At 40.8% G+C, this 14,778-nt stretch overlaps 1 protein-coding gene across 3 annotated transcripts; it reads left to right on the top strand.

The window, feature by feature from the left end:
- Window positions 1–660: 660 nt before the first annotated feature.
- BIRC2 (baculoviral IAP repeat containing 2) lies at window positions 661–14,064 on the top strand. 3 transcript variants are annotated; one of them, XM_081197662.1, is made up of 9 exons: window positions 661–924; window positions 5,964–6,862; window positions 6,990–7,089; window positions 7,691–7,769; window positions 8,628–8,673; window positions 10,046–10,285; window positions 11,843–12,094; window positions 12,319–12,360; window positions 13,271–14,064. In XM_081197662.1, exons 2-9 carry the CDS (start codon window positions 6,004–6,006, stop codon window positions 13,462–13,464), a joined length of 1,812 nt encoding a protein of 603 aa, XP_081053788.1. In that variant the 5' UTR covers window positions 661–924; window positions 5,964–6,003; the 3' UTR covers window positions 13,465–14,064. The 3 variants fall into 3 exon arrangements, with proteins under 3 accessions (XP_081053788.1, XP_081053787.1, XP_081053786.1); XM_081197661.1 differs by having other exon boundaries at window positions 5,907–6,862; XM_081197660.1 differs by having other exon boundaries at window positions 4,791–6,862.
- Window positions 14,065–14,778: the final 714 nt, after the last annotated feature.

Here is a 14,778-nt window from a genome sequence, read left to right as displayed (position 1 = left end):
TCCAGCTGCTCACTCATGATGGGCAACATCAACGTCCTTCCTGCTTCCCCCTTCCTTATTATGGCTTCTATCTTTAAACGTGACTGGGCATCAGGGCCGGCCCACCCACAAGACAAGGTGAGGCGACCGCCTCAGGCGGCAGGGTCCCGAGGTCGACCTCCGCTCCCCGCTTCTTCCCGGGCGGCGGGGCGGGAGAGGCGCCATTTTTGTGGACCGCCTCAGGCGGCAAAAGGTCTTCGGCCGGCTCTTTGGAGGACCATTCGACCCCGACACAACTTCTCCATAAGCGGCTTCCGATAAATAAGATTCCCTTCAGAAACGGAACGCCTCCTGGCCTAAACCGCGTTCCCTTTACAAACGCAGCAGCAGCACTCAGGAACTAGCAAGCAAAGCAAAACATAACGTGAAGGCCAAATAAAAAACCCCACACACCACCGTCAAGCGTCGTGTGGAAAGGCCTGGCGTCCACCTGAGGGGACGCTGCCGCGGGCAGGCGTCGCTTCAGCTCTTATCATGACCCAGGACGCCGCCACTGTTGCCGCCGTTGCTCCTCCCTCGGATACAACCAAGCCGCCGCCTGAGGTAAATACAAAAACAGGCAGTCCTCGCGCAGGGCGCTTAACCGCGCATGCGCCGCAACGGCCGCAGAGCCTGGCCTGTTCTGCAGCGAGGGGCTTTTTCCGTTTGTGGAAGAAACCCGCGGCCTGTGGGGGAGGAGCCCGCGGTTGATGACAGGAATTTCCGTCCTCGAGTTATTTCCCCTCCTCCTTCTTTGGGGCGGGCCCCGCTCGGCTTTCTGGCCCCGCTCCTTGGTTTTTTCCGAGTCTCTTGTTTCGTGAGCTTCCCTTTCCCACCCTCCCCCAGTATATAGGGGCCGGGAGGCGGCCGGCGGAGACTTCCAAATCCGCCTGGGAGGGCCTGACGGTAAGTGAGGCCGAGGGGTCGGGGTCGGGGTGGGGCCTTATTGTGCCGCCGCTGCTGCTGGAGGGCGTTTGGGGGGGGGTGTTGTTCTTTTTACACTTTTGCTACTGCTGCTGCTATCATTTTTATTATTACTTTTATACGTTATTTCTGTATAACCACACACACACAGATATATATATATATATATATATATATATATATATATATATATATATATATAAAATCACAATATACTAGTAATATTACTGCATAACAATATACTAATAATATTACTGTATAATGCTATACTACTGCTGTTCTTCTTTTTATCATTATAATACTGTTATAACTACACACTACTACTACTACTATCATCATCGTCGTCATCATCCGTAGCTCGCCCTTTGTTCACACGACGGTCCCAGGGCTTTAAAAATGCGAAAAATTCTTTTTAAGTGCAGAACAGTGCAATGTATCTCCTTGTGCCGCTTCAGCTTTAAACGGAGGAACCTCAAAGCGTTTTGCAAAAAGAATTAGGGCGACGAACTCGGCGGTTAGGAGCAGTTTTGTTTTTTCACACACACACGCAGCTGCTTAAGCGAATATTTTTTTTTAAATCGGGCCACTGCCAACTATCGCGGTTTAAACCGGGCGGGGAGCTGAAACTTTGGGCTCGTAGGAGGAGGACACGTAAGTGCCCGATCAAAACAGGCGTGGTGTGCATTTATTTTTTTTTGCGGGTGGGTGGGGTGGTTACGAAATTAAAGCCGCACAGCTTAGCCGCAAAGTTGACAAATCGGCAGTGCACGGCAGTTGATGGAGAGAGAGAAAGAGGGGGTGGGACGGCAGTCTTCAAGCTGCCCGGTGGGCAAAGCCCCATAGAGCACAGTGGGGCTTAGGGGAGTAAGCATTTTATGTAAGGGCTGAGCTTACTATTTTGTTGAGTCACCTCAAAGTAAGCTTACAAAGTTAACTTGAACATTTATTTACTTATTTATAATTTATATGCTGCTTGATTGTTTAAAAAGCCCCCCCCCCAAAGCAGGTTACAAACAGAATGAGATTATTAGCAACTGGACAGTCATTTGAAGACTAGGGTCTTAGCACATAGCCTCCCTTCCTGCAGTTGTTGTACATTGCAGGAAAATGCTAGTTAGAGGTGGTCAGGTTTCTTTTCTGAGAAGTTTGTCTGTAGTTAATGATAAGCTTCCTAGAACAGTTTGAAAGTGGTTTCATGTTACTGTGATGACTAGGGAGAATTGCTAGGAATGGGACATGAAAGTGGAAGACATAAATTGGAGGCTACTACGTATTGATGCGACAGCTGGATTCAGAGATGAAAAGAAATTGATGTGCTAATGCTAAATAGAGTAGCATGCAGTCTCTGTGGCTACCTAGATCAGAGCCACATGTTCACATTATCAGCTGATGTGAGCAACTGATAAAATCAAGGGACGACCAAGCACTTCAGACCTGGGTCTATCAAAATCCGGCATTCTGTTTATAACAGCAGCCAGACGGATACTCTTCCAGTGGTCAGAATAAAAAAATTCCTTCCAGTAGCACCTTAAAGACCAACTAAGTTAGTTCTTGGTATGAGCTTTCGTGTGCATGCACACTTCTTCAGATACACTGAAACAGAAGTTGCCAGATCCTTCTATATAGTGAGAAGGTGGGGAGGGGTGTTACTCAGAAGGGTGGTGGGAATGGGAGATAGGCAGATAGCTGAGAGAGCCTCTTGACGACTCTTAACGACTGTAATAGGTCTTACAGGAAAAGGCAAGGGGTGGGAAGGTCAGAGCAGGACATGAAGATAGCAGTAGATGATGGGTACCTTATCACTTCATTCCTATCCTGCTTTAACAACTGCTACTAAACTTTGCTGGTACTTTGAATCCACTGTTCCCTTTAGTTATTACTTTTGGAATGTAACTATTGTTTCTCCTCATTGTCATCTAGCACAGTCTGTTGACATTTTATTCATTCCTCCTTTAATGGCCTCACACTTGTAGTTTTCCATTTGCTCACACCAGACCTTTAATCCTTTTGTTTGATGTTCCTTTGACCTATGTGGACTGCACTGTTATTTTGCAATCCTGCAGTGCAAGTCTAATAAATAGGTGCTTTTATATCTTAGACTGCTGTTCCACTTTAATTCAGCTGAGTATACTTAAACGTCTTAAAATAATAATATTAATTTATTTATTGAATTTATATACTGCCCTATACCCGGAGGCTTCAGGGCGGTTCACATAGTAGGAACACAGTATAGGCAAATAGGTATATACTTGTAGCACAGTCAGGGTTACTTGATAGACTTGCCATATCTCTGTTATTGTGAGTATTAATGTGTGCTGTTCATCTTTTACTGTCAGCCCATTACTAGTTTAGACATTCTGGATCTTTTATTGTTTGTGCCTAAATCTCATTTTGTATTCTGTAAATCATCCCTTGTAACTTTTCTCCTTTTGACCTCACTTTGTTTTATTTTTATAATACCTTTTTTTCTTCACACACTATGTGCTTTATATACCTATCCTCTGATGTTGGCTCTTCAAACATCTGATGGATGTATGAAAGGTTATGCTGCAGTACATGTGCTAGCCTTATGGTGTCAAATAATAGAATAGGCTAATAAGGGTCTGTAATTTAATTTATTTGAGTATGGGATTTTATCTAGACTATCACAGACAGATTCATAGGAAATAAAAAATAACTTTATTTGAAGATGCTAAAAATCCAAAGTGCCATTTATTTTTTAAAGTCTGACATAACCTTAGAGTTGTCTGTCATAGGAAAAAATGGATCCCTGCTGACAGCCAATGGTGTATTGCTTTGTTAAAATGATTTGCTAATTACTCAGAAAGTGTAGGTGTACAAGACTTGAGTATTAAGGATGCCTACCTACATCAGGCACTTAAAATATGCCTTTGCTCTTCCAAAGAGGCAGTAGCTGAGATGCACTTAATTTATGGCTGCTAGCTCATTTAGATACTACTTAACAGACTGTTTAGTTTTCTAATTAACTCATTAATTTTCTGTGTTCCCATACTTCAGAAATGCTATTTTTTGAGTTCTGAAGAACTGTGAACTTAAGATCTCTTTCTGCCCTGGATATAAATATGCATGTGTTCACTCCATGATGGTGTGTGGTACATCATGCAGCACAGGCACTTTCCTAGATGGAAAGTCTGTGTATAAAAAGTCACATGTTAAGCATAATGGAATTCTGAAAAGTATTGATTGTTTGTGACCAAAGCACTGTGAACCAAAATAATTTTGATATAATAATACCTGTAGTAATCAGCAGTCAATTCCAGAATAACTTTTGAAATAGTTAAATACACTGCGCAATTGGAAGCGTTGACCTCAATGTCAGTAAGCTTTCAGAGGAAGCATTGACCTCAGTGTCAGAGCTTTCAGAGGATGCCTTGTTTTCCACATAAAAATCCCTGCGTAGAAAGCTTACACATTGGCAGATATGAGTGCTTCCTATGTGCAGGTGAATATCAACTTTTGGGAGCCTTCATATATGGCCTTCTCTTGTGTACAGTTAGCAGGGAATCTTGATCCCTGCTCCCCGCCACCATTCTGAGAGATTTGTAGCTAACCTGAACTGCTCAACTTTACATCAGTGGTGTTAACACTGATTCCTTTATGGTCTTTCAGTATAGGCACAAAGGATGCTTTGTGGGCTAAATTGGCTTCAGTTCAACACCAGTCCATTCTAACAGTTGGCATAGACAAGTTATTAGACTCTGGCTAAAAATATAACTGTGAAGTGAAGTTTATTGCCATTGAATATTTGTAGTGCTTTACAACTGTGTACACGCACAGTATACTGTAACTTTTTAAAGAAGCTCATATATCTTTTTCTCTTCATGCAGGTCTTGGTAACCTTGTGTTTACCACACATTACATTTACTGTTTCTCCTTGTGGACCCAATATTGCAATATGGCTGCCTAAGCCCCTTAAAAGGGACTTGAGTCTGAAGTCTGGGAGATAGTTTTGTGCATAAATACTAAAATTATTTTTGCTTTTATTAAGGAGAGACATGACTTGCCTAAATATTTTAGCTAATGAGTATTATTATTATTTATTAACTTTCTATACAGTCCTACCGATGTTCCATTTTTCCTCTCCTAAGCAATATAATTATGTTAAACACAATAAACTTCTAATAATAGTAAAGCAACCTGGTTAAAATTATGCTATAAAACTTCAGCAACAACATAAGGAAAGAAAATATTCCAGGGCTGATTAAAGCTTGTTGGTGTCCAGGGCAAGAGCAATAGTGGTTTGCAGAGATCACCCTTAGCTTAATAGTTCCAAAACTTCATTGATGTATTTGAGGGGAAATCCTTGAGTATCTTCTTGGCAAGAATTAAACTAATCTTAAGAGGGAGCAGATGTATTTATGTACACAGGGTGGTATCCTATATTTGTCATATTCAGAGTAGCACCACTGAAATCAATGGAGATTTGCATCCACTACTTTCAGTGGGTCTCCTTTAAGTAAAACCTAGTTGGGGACAACCCATACATTCCTGGTTTAATTTGACTTTAAAGGGGAAAAGGCTTCTCAGCATATGTAGCCAACTACAAGCAAGTCATACATATGCCTACAGATTCCATGTTTCCTTAATACCCTACATTTCTGCACTTTTATTTTCTACATAGTAACAGGATTTGGAAACTAATGCTGCAGCCTGATACTAACTTAATTTATTTGGACTTCCTTTGGTTTGGGTGGGACTCATGTCCAAGTTTACAGGCTATGGGCTAAATATTTAGTTTTCTTCTTCACACTATTTTTAAGGCTTTCTCCCTTATGCCATAATGAGAAGGGGAACATTAGCACTTGTAAGAAAGAAGGAACTACAGTGTTTTAAGGAAGTGTGCATTTTGAAAAAAAGAACAAATTATGTTTAGCCAGAAAGATGAAAGTACTGAATGAAAGAGATACTTTATAAAGAAATTGCATGCAATGTTTTGCTTTCAGGTTTTTATTTTATTATGGCCTGGAAGTTAATCAGATTTGCACAAAACTATCTCCCAGGCTTCAGACTCGTCCCATTCTCCTATCTTATTTCATCGTCATGAACATATATGATTCATTACCGTCCAAACTGAGGAATAGCAGTGATGTAAGTGAACTGACGTACGATCTGTCATGTGAACTCTACAGGATGTCCACCTTTTCAACTTTCCCTCAGAATGTACCTGTATCTGAAAGGAGTCTCGCCCGTGCTGGTTTCTATTACACTGGTGTGAAAGACAAAGTAAAATGTTTTAGTTGTGGCTTGATGTTGGATAACTGGAAAAAAGGTGACAAGGCTCTGGACAAGCATAAGCAACTCTACCCTAGCTGCAACTTTGTGAAGAGTTTGACTCCATTGAACAATCTCTGTTCATCATTTAATTCTGCCTTTTCACCTCCAACTGGCTTTGGCCTTTCTTCTTCGCATTCCCCGACACCAGCAGCAAATATGGATCAAGTTGGCTATTTCAGTGGAAGCTTTTCAAGCTTTCCTCATGATCCAGTCACATCCAGGGCAGTTGAAGACTTGTCCCATTTGAGACCTAAAACAGTCAATTATGCAATGAGTGCAGAGGACGACAGACTGTGCACTTTTGAGTCATGGCCACTGACATTTCTGTCACCATCTTCTTTGGCAAAAGCTGGATTTTATTACATTGGGCCTGCGGACAAGGTGGCTTGTTTTGCCTGTGGTGGTCAACTGAGTAACTGGGAGCCTAAGGATAATGCCATGTCGGAACATCGGAGGCACTTTCCAAACTGCCCTTTTGTGGAACAAATGTGTGACCAGACCAGCTTCACAGTCTCCAATATGAGCATGCAGACCTACGTAATGCGCCTCAACACTTTCAAAAGCTGGCCAGCTGCAGTTCCAGTTCAGCCACCGCGGCTTGCAGATGCTGGCTTCTATTATGTGGGTAAGTGAGCTGCCTATTTTTGGTCACTTGGGCTCTATTTAAATTTTTTTTTGAACTGTTTAATCAGTGACTGCTGAACGTATCTTTAAAAATATTATATAAACTGTTTTTCCCCTCCCCTCTTCAGGTCGCAATGATGATGTTAAATGTTTCTGCTGTGATGGTGGACTCAGGTGTTGGGAGTCTGGGGATGATCCATGGGTAGAACATGCTAAATGGTTTCCAAGGTACATCTAAACTACTTTGAAATAGTAGCAATTATGGTCCTAATCTTAATATATTTGGAACTGAAAGGCAAAACTAGTATCCCAAAGAGATCTATTTTAAGAGGAGTATTGTTTTTTTCCTGCTGAGAGTTGTACTCCCCTTGAGGCAATCTGTTGGGGGCAGATGCTAGCAGTGAGCAGACTATATTCTATTCTCTTTTTTTCCCTGCCAAGTGGGCTGCCAGGGAGTGACTAAATGGTTTTTGCAGGGGACTGAACTGATCATTCTCAGAAGGCTTTCTCTTCACCCGTCTCATTTCTCCCTCCATATTTCCCCTGCTTATTCCATCCAGACTTTCCCCTACCCACATGAAATTAGATTGAGGGCTGCATGTGACCTTTGGGTCATAGATTGACTGACCTTTGTTTAAACTGAGCAGATTCTCTGTTAGTATGTTATCTATCTGGAGGAGTTGTCATGTCAGATTACAAACTCCACTTCAAAAGTGAACATTTAGAACTGGGCATGCATACGGCTTATCTGAGGCACTTCGGTCTGCATGTATCTGGAGCAATGTACAATCTGCATATTATAATTGAAACACTGCATTTTATCTTCTAGATGTGAGTACCTGCGGCATATGAAAGGACAAGAGTTTGTCCATCAAATTCAAGTAAGATTCCCCCATCTTCTTGAACAGGTATTCAAATGACTACTTTGCTCTGATTTCAGCAGTATTCTTGTGTATTACAGTGGTACCTCGGTTAAGAACTTAATTCGTTCTGGAGGTCCATTCTTAACCTGAAACTGTTCTTAACCTGAAGCACCACTTTAGCTAATAGGGCCTCCCACCACCGCCGCCAAGCAATTTCTGTTCTCATCCTGAAGCAAAGTTTTTAACCCGAGGTACTATTTCTGGGTTAGCGGAGTCTGTAACCTGAAGCGTCTGTAACCCGAGGTACCACTGTACATCATAGATTTTTAAATTGAACACTTTCAAACTAAGCTCTCTAGAAGAGCCTTTAATTTTAATCTCTTCCCCCTAATCACGTAAAAGCCAACCATGTGTTAGGCATGCTGAAAGTGGCTACAAATAAAGGTGTGAACTTACTAAATGACAAGGTCAAAGGATGTGGTCTTTTAGAGAGCATCTGAGTTTTCTATGATTCAGTAGAAACTTGTCAATTTCACACGGCAACTGTGATGGTTTCCTAAGATAGTTTGAGTGACTAAGTGGCTAATTGAGCAAATTGCTTGACGTGTGATCTGTTACTGTGCTCACTGCAGCTAACAATCAAAATTGCATATAGGAGCTACAAGCAGTGATGATGATGAGGGCTTCCCCTTTCTTCTGGCAGTTGACAATGTATTGTGACAGCAACAGTTGGCCCTCAAAGTGTCTGACAAGAACATTGCTGTGGTGTTCAGGACAGAGTGCATGCAGATGTTTAGGGTGACTGTTTAAGTGGTTTAAATTTTGGCAAACTTCTTTTGTTCGCTTCTGTTTTGATACACAAAAATTACATTTATTTTAAAACACTCTTTCTGTGTTTTGTAGCTGTTATCCACCTCAGATACACCTGTGGATGAAAATGTTGAGCCAAGTACGTATTTTTTACAAGATATTTAAGTTGGTATGGACACTTGGAATATGAAAGCACTGTTTGTTAAATAGGGAATACCAAAAACACTTAGCACTATCAGGTTTTAATCAATTATCTAGAAGTATTGTGTCTTACAAAGCAACTTAAATATGGATTCTCAAAAATAACTTTGTTGTCACTTGGTATTGTACTCTCAAAATGAGGAGACTTCTGCTTGTCTTATTCTTATTTGCATTGCCTTGCTTACTAAGTGGAATGTTGATGCAGTTCATATCTTGCCACAACTTGGCAAGAACATAATGAATAACTTTTCCTGCTCTTCCACCAGTAATTGGACCTTCAGAGTAGCTTACAGCAAGTATAATAAATAACAAAAACTGCAAAAAATGAGAATTCATTGGAAAACAATGGCAAACACTTCAAAAAATTCCAAACTCAATGTGCAGTTCCTGAAAAAGCACACTCAGATAAGACTGTCGTTTTCTTTTTAAAGTCTTCATTGAGATTGCTAGCAAAACCTATCTCAACATTTTCATAGGGGCCCCCTAGTGGTGCAAAAAATTATTGTGGATAGCTTTGAATTTACTGTTGGTGATCCAAATAAGTTATACTCAGGGTAAACCCAATGAAATCAATGGACTTGAATATGATTCACATTGGGTATCATCCTGTGAATTGATCTGACCTAAGTTGGAGAAAGCCAAGATCACTTATGGAGACTGTATAATAGAGGCTTGAAATATTTGTTTGATAGCTTGCTCTGGACTTTAAAAAGCTGCTTTTCCAAAGTAATACAGCTAGTGAATTAATTAGTGTTGCTGTCAAGCATAGTTCCTATATCAGCTGCTGTAACTTCCAAACATACTATCTAGTAAGTTGATTAGTGATTCTACTTATGGAGTAGAAGCTGGCTGGTTCTTGCCTATTGCAGCAAGATATAGGGTTTGTACGTTTCTGAAGGGGAGGTCTCATTGCTTTGTAGGTGAGCACATTCTTTGTGTGCCTACAGTTCCAGATTCAGTCCCTGGTATGTTTAGTCAAAAAGGTCCCTGATAGTACAATTCAGAAAAGCCTTTGCTGAGATTTTGGATTTCTGTTCTGAGTCACTGCTAATCTAAATGGATCCGTGGTCTGACTTGGTATAAGACAGTTTAATATGTTCACATCCGTAAGCTTCTTGTGTGAAAATGCCTTTAGTATAGCCTAATATAAAAGTTAATTTGCATAAGAGTAAAGCAAAGGTTTTTTCAATGTTGGACATGTAACCTGATGTAAACATGATCTTATTCTTTGTTTTAATTTAAATTTAATACATATTTTTCAAAATCCATATGGATCTAATGAGCAATGCCACAAATTTTTCTCTGAGCAGTTATTCATTTTGGACCTGGTGAAAATGCTTCAGAAGATGCAATCATGATGAAAACCCCAGTGGTTGAAGCTGCCTTGGAGATGGGATTCAGCAAAAGACTAGTCAAGCAGACTGTTCAGAGCAAAATCTTAACAACCGGAGAGAATTATAAATCTGTAAATGATCTTGTGTCCGACCTCATTGCTGCAGGAGATGAGAAGAATGAAGAGAAGGTGGTACAAGCAGAGGAAGTGACATCAGGTATGTAAAAAGCTCTAGGGATAGAATCTGTTATGTTGCTTCATTCTCTTCATAATCTTCCTTGAAAAATGGCTTCCCAGCTTCCACTTGGAAGATTCCCAGAAGGGGAGAGCCCACAGCCCTCAAGGATTCCATTATCAAATTGCTTTCATTAGATCTAGTCCTGCCATCTATGGTCGCTAGTTGATAATCCATCAGATATTGTGTTACTGTTTCTCCCATCAACCTCTGGGCTAAATACCGTACTTTTCCGTCTATAAGACGCCCCCTTGTATAAGGACACCCCTCCCCATTTGGGGTGACTAAATTTTAAGAAAGTGAGGGGAGATGGCCCCAAGTTGTTGAGCCTCTCCCCCCAGGCAGCTTCAGGCAGGAAACACTCCCTAGATCGTTTCCCATGCACAGTGGTATCGGGTGAATTTGCGCTCCCATCAAAGAGCTGGCTGGCGGCGCACAGCTTCTCCCCCCCCCCATGAAGCTGTGGGCAGGAAACATCCCCCAGATTGCTCGCCGCGGCATCGGAAGCCGTGCTCCTGCCAACTGAATGGCTGGTGCTGCGCCGCTCCCCCCCCCCCCCCGCCGCCATGGCACTATCTGTGTATTGAACGACCCCAGTTTTTGGACATGATTTTTGAGTTGAAAAACCTCGTCCAATACCCAGAAAAATACGGTTTATCCACTTTCATCAGTTTTTCTGCATAGGACCTACTTCCAGTACCATTAGCCATCTTTGTTGCCCTCCGAACTCATTATTTTTTCTACATTCTTCTTAAACTGTGGTACCTGGCATTGGACTCTGTGTGTCAAGTGAATGCAAAATAAAGTTGTGACTTTTACTTCCTGTAACTTGGAAACTATTATTCTACATTTGAGGCTAAATGAAATTCAGTTTAGGCAAGTTGGAGGTACTGTTGTTAGGTGGTTGGTTTACCCAATTAAGTAGTGATCAGTTTTCTCTGGATGGCATTGTACTAATCCTAAAGCAGCAGACTCATAACTTCAAGTGCTCTTGGAGTGCCTTTTGTCATCTTTCACTGATTTGCCAGTGTCACCCCTACTTGGACAGAACCTTGCTACAGTTATCCATGCTCTGGTAACCTCATAGTTGGATTATTGCAATTTATTAAATGTGGGGCTGCCTTTTAAAATGGCCTGGAAACTTCAGTTGGTCCAGAATAGGCTAGCTAGGTAAATATGATACAATGCAAATGCTTTGTCTGCATTCACTCCCAATCCATTTCATCAGTACACCAGACAGTATACTCTTTTATATGCTAAGTTAACACATAAGAAAATGGTTCTTAAAGCATAATTCAACTTTCTTCCAACCTTTTGGGACATTCATTTTTCAGGTGAGGGAAGGCTGGGAGGGAGACCTGCAGGCTTTGTGAACGTTGAAATGTTGTATTTTCTTTATCATACCTAAACTTGCTTCAGAAGCATAAATTATTTTCAATTCCTTTCTCCCCCACCCTCTTGTGATTTCAAAATTTCTCCTTAAATCTTCCAATGCTAAACAAATTGAACTATAATCATTTTTCATTATTTATATTTTAGATCTGTCCTTAATCAGGAAGAACCGAAATGCATTGTTTCAGCGCTTGACATGTGTGCTTCCTATCCTTGAAAGTTTATTAACATCCAAAGTAATAAATGACGTTGAATACCATGTTATTAAACAAAAAACCCAGACACCACTGCAAGCGAGAGAATTGATTGATACCATCTTGGTGAAAGGAAACACAGCTGCAAACATATTCAGAAACTGTTTACAAGAGTGCGATTTTGTATTATACAAAGACTTGTTCGGTGAGTTTGAGAAAAGAATGTGCTGGTTAACATCTAATTGCCACTTCTCTGAGAGATGACAGCCTTAGCATGTTATAATTCAGAGCAGTAATAGAGGTCATTGGCCTTGCTTTAGGGGTTGTATGCAGGAAACCATAGAACCCTGTCTATTAGTATGGCAGCTTATTGCTTGCAGGAAGTCTTAAGTTTATTGAACAGAACTAATTTTTTTAATATTTTTTTAGAGGAGAAGAAAATGCCTTATATTCCAACAGAAGATGTCTCAGGTAAAAACTGAATTCACTAAAATAACTTTGGGCACCATTTGAAATAATACGGATTGCTTATAAAAATAAATTTTAAAACTTTAATTTTAAATAGTTTCAGATACTTGGTATAGAGAAGCACCATATACAGTGGTTTCTCAGTTTTCGAATGTAATCTATTCCAGAAGACAGTTCGACTTCTGAAACGTTCGAAAACTGAAGTGTGCATTTCCGGAAGCATTTACGTCTGGAAAACTCAATATGGAAGCCACATGGCACGTTCGGCTTCCTAAAAGCATTCAAAAACTGAAGCAGTTGCTTCCAGGTTTTCAGTGTTTGAAAGCCAAAACGCTTGACTTCTAAAATGTTCGAAAACCGAGGTACCACTGTATAAAAGTTCTCCCACATCTGTAGTTTGAAATCATAGGTTAAGAAGTCTGGGCAAGTGCCATGATTGTGAGCAAATTCCAGTCCTTGCTTCTTGTAACAATAATGGAATGGAAACTTGCCTTCTGCACATCCCTGGTAGTTTGTTATCTGGAGCCTCCACCTCTTTCCCCTATAGCATCATTAAGCACACCTTCACATTTGCTTTTTGACTCATATGTCAAGAGTGCTCTGATGGTGTTTCCTGCTTGGCAGGAGGTTGGACTCGATGGCCCTTGTGGTCTATTCCAACTCTATGATTCATTTTTGTGAGCAGTTTCTGAATGGGTACACCTTTGGGCATATATACCAGGAAAACTATATCTCTGATTTTGAAGTCTCTTCGTCAGTTAGAATAACTCCAACGTGTATTGGTGGATGCAGAAAAAGAAAACAAAGGGAGTTTTTGGGGTGGAGGGGGAGAGACTTGGAAACAGTGGTATTTCTTTGTATTGTAAAATACAGCAATTTGGAACATATATAACGTAAGTTTTCTCCCCTGCAGGCCTGCCCATGGAAGAACAGCTGAGACGATTGCAAGAAGAGAGAACATGCAAAGTTTGCATGGACAAGGAAGTGTCCATTGTCTTCATCCCATGTGGCCACTTAGTTGTGTGTAAAGAATGTGCCCCTTCCCTTAGGAAATGCCCTATATGCAGAGGGACAATCAAGGGTACAGTGCGGACATTTCTTTCATGAAGGGCATAAAATGAGTTTGATCAGCAAGATCCTCACACTGCAGCCCAGTGCGCACTTTTTTGGGTCAGTTATTATTTCTCAAATGACTGGATTGCTAATCCAGTCTAGTTTTGTAGTGCCTTGGAACCAAATGTTACTAAAGATGGGGGTGAGCAACCTTGCAGGGTGTGTTACAGTTTGTGGTTCACAAAAGTAGCTGTTGATTATTTGTTAACCTATTGGGAAGCTTTCTGACACGTATAACTGGTTAGTCTAAAATATATTTTATATAGACCACATTTGAGGAACCTGTAGCTTTACCATATGTTGTTTTAGTGCAGCTCCCACTAACCTTAGCCATAGGCCCTGCTGACTGTGAGTGACTGGGGAGCTGGAGTCTAATGGCTCCCAGGAATTTGCAGGTTCCCCATCCCTGATAACTGACTGAATTATGAGTAGAAGTTTGATAATTGAAGCATCTATGCAGGAATTGCTTGAGTTGGTCATAAGACAAGCTATATACCACCAAGACGCAATGCAAAAGACTTGTGCTACGTTGCTTTATACATGATCTGATAATGTTAAAAAATTATTTGTGAAATAAACTTAATATTAAAAGTTGTTCAAGGAACATTGTTGGAATTTATTTTCAGTCTCATTTTCAGACTTGCTCCATTACCATCACTAAAGCGAAGGAAAAACTGTTTTAGGCACTATCCGTATTATAGATCTATACATGCGTTTTTAAAATCTTAAGTAGGATGCAGCTCCCAAATACTATTAAACAGTAGCTAGTCACTACAGTGCTCTCACCTTTGTGTTCTCTTGATTTCAGATATTTGCCTTCTAGTGGCCATATAGACTTTCCAATATTGTTGGAATTGTGCTCCTTGATCATAAAGTCCACTTAACAATAGATTTTCTAGCATCACCCCCCCCCCTCCGGAGTGCTGAGGCTTCTGGTGCAGGCTGGTCAAAACGTAAAGGACACGAGCCAAGTAGGTAGCAGTGCATAAGGACAACTTTGAAGGCAACAAGTGATTCTAACTCTGAACTTTTTGCTGAACTTCTTAAAATGTTTCTTAGATCCTGTGGAAAATTAAAAAAAAAAATAAATGAGGTGCTGCATCGGTGTCAGAAACTAAATAATTATCTGTTTGTTCTACTGCAGCTGCTTCCCCTTATCACACCCTATGTGGTTCCAGTTTAGCGCAAGCTCCATGTGACAAATTGGTGTGTGGGATGTGTGTGTTTGGAAACAGTAATTTAAAGTGTTTGGACACTCCTAGACTTGTTTGGGGAGCACCAGATGCATCTATATTGTCATCTTTTAGC

This window comes from Podarcis bocagei, assembly GCF_964188305.1.
Source record: "Podarcis bocagei genome assembly, chromosome: 6".
In the NCBI taxonomy this organism is placed as follows: Eukaryota; Metazoa; Chordata; class Lepidosauria; order Squamata; family Lacertidae; genus Podarcis; species Podarcis bocagei.
The sequence above is the reverse complement of the archived record's forward strand: the minus strand, read 5'-3'. Positions and strand labels throughout refer to the sequence as shown.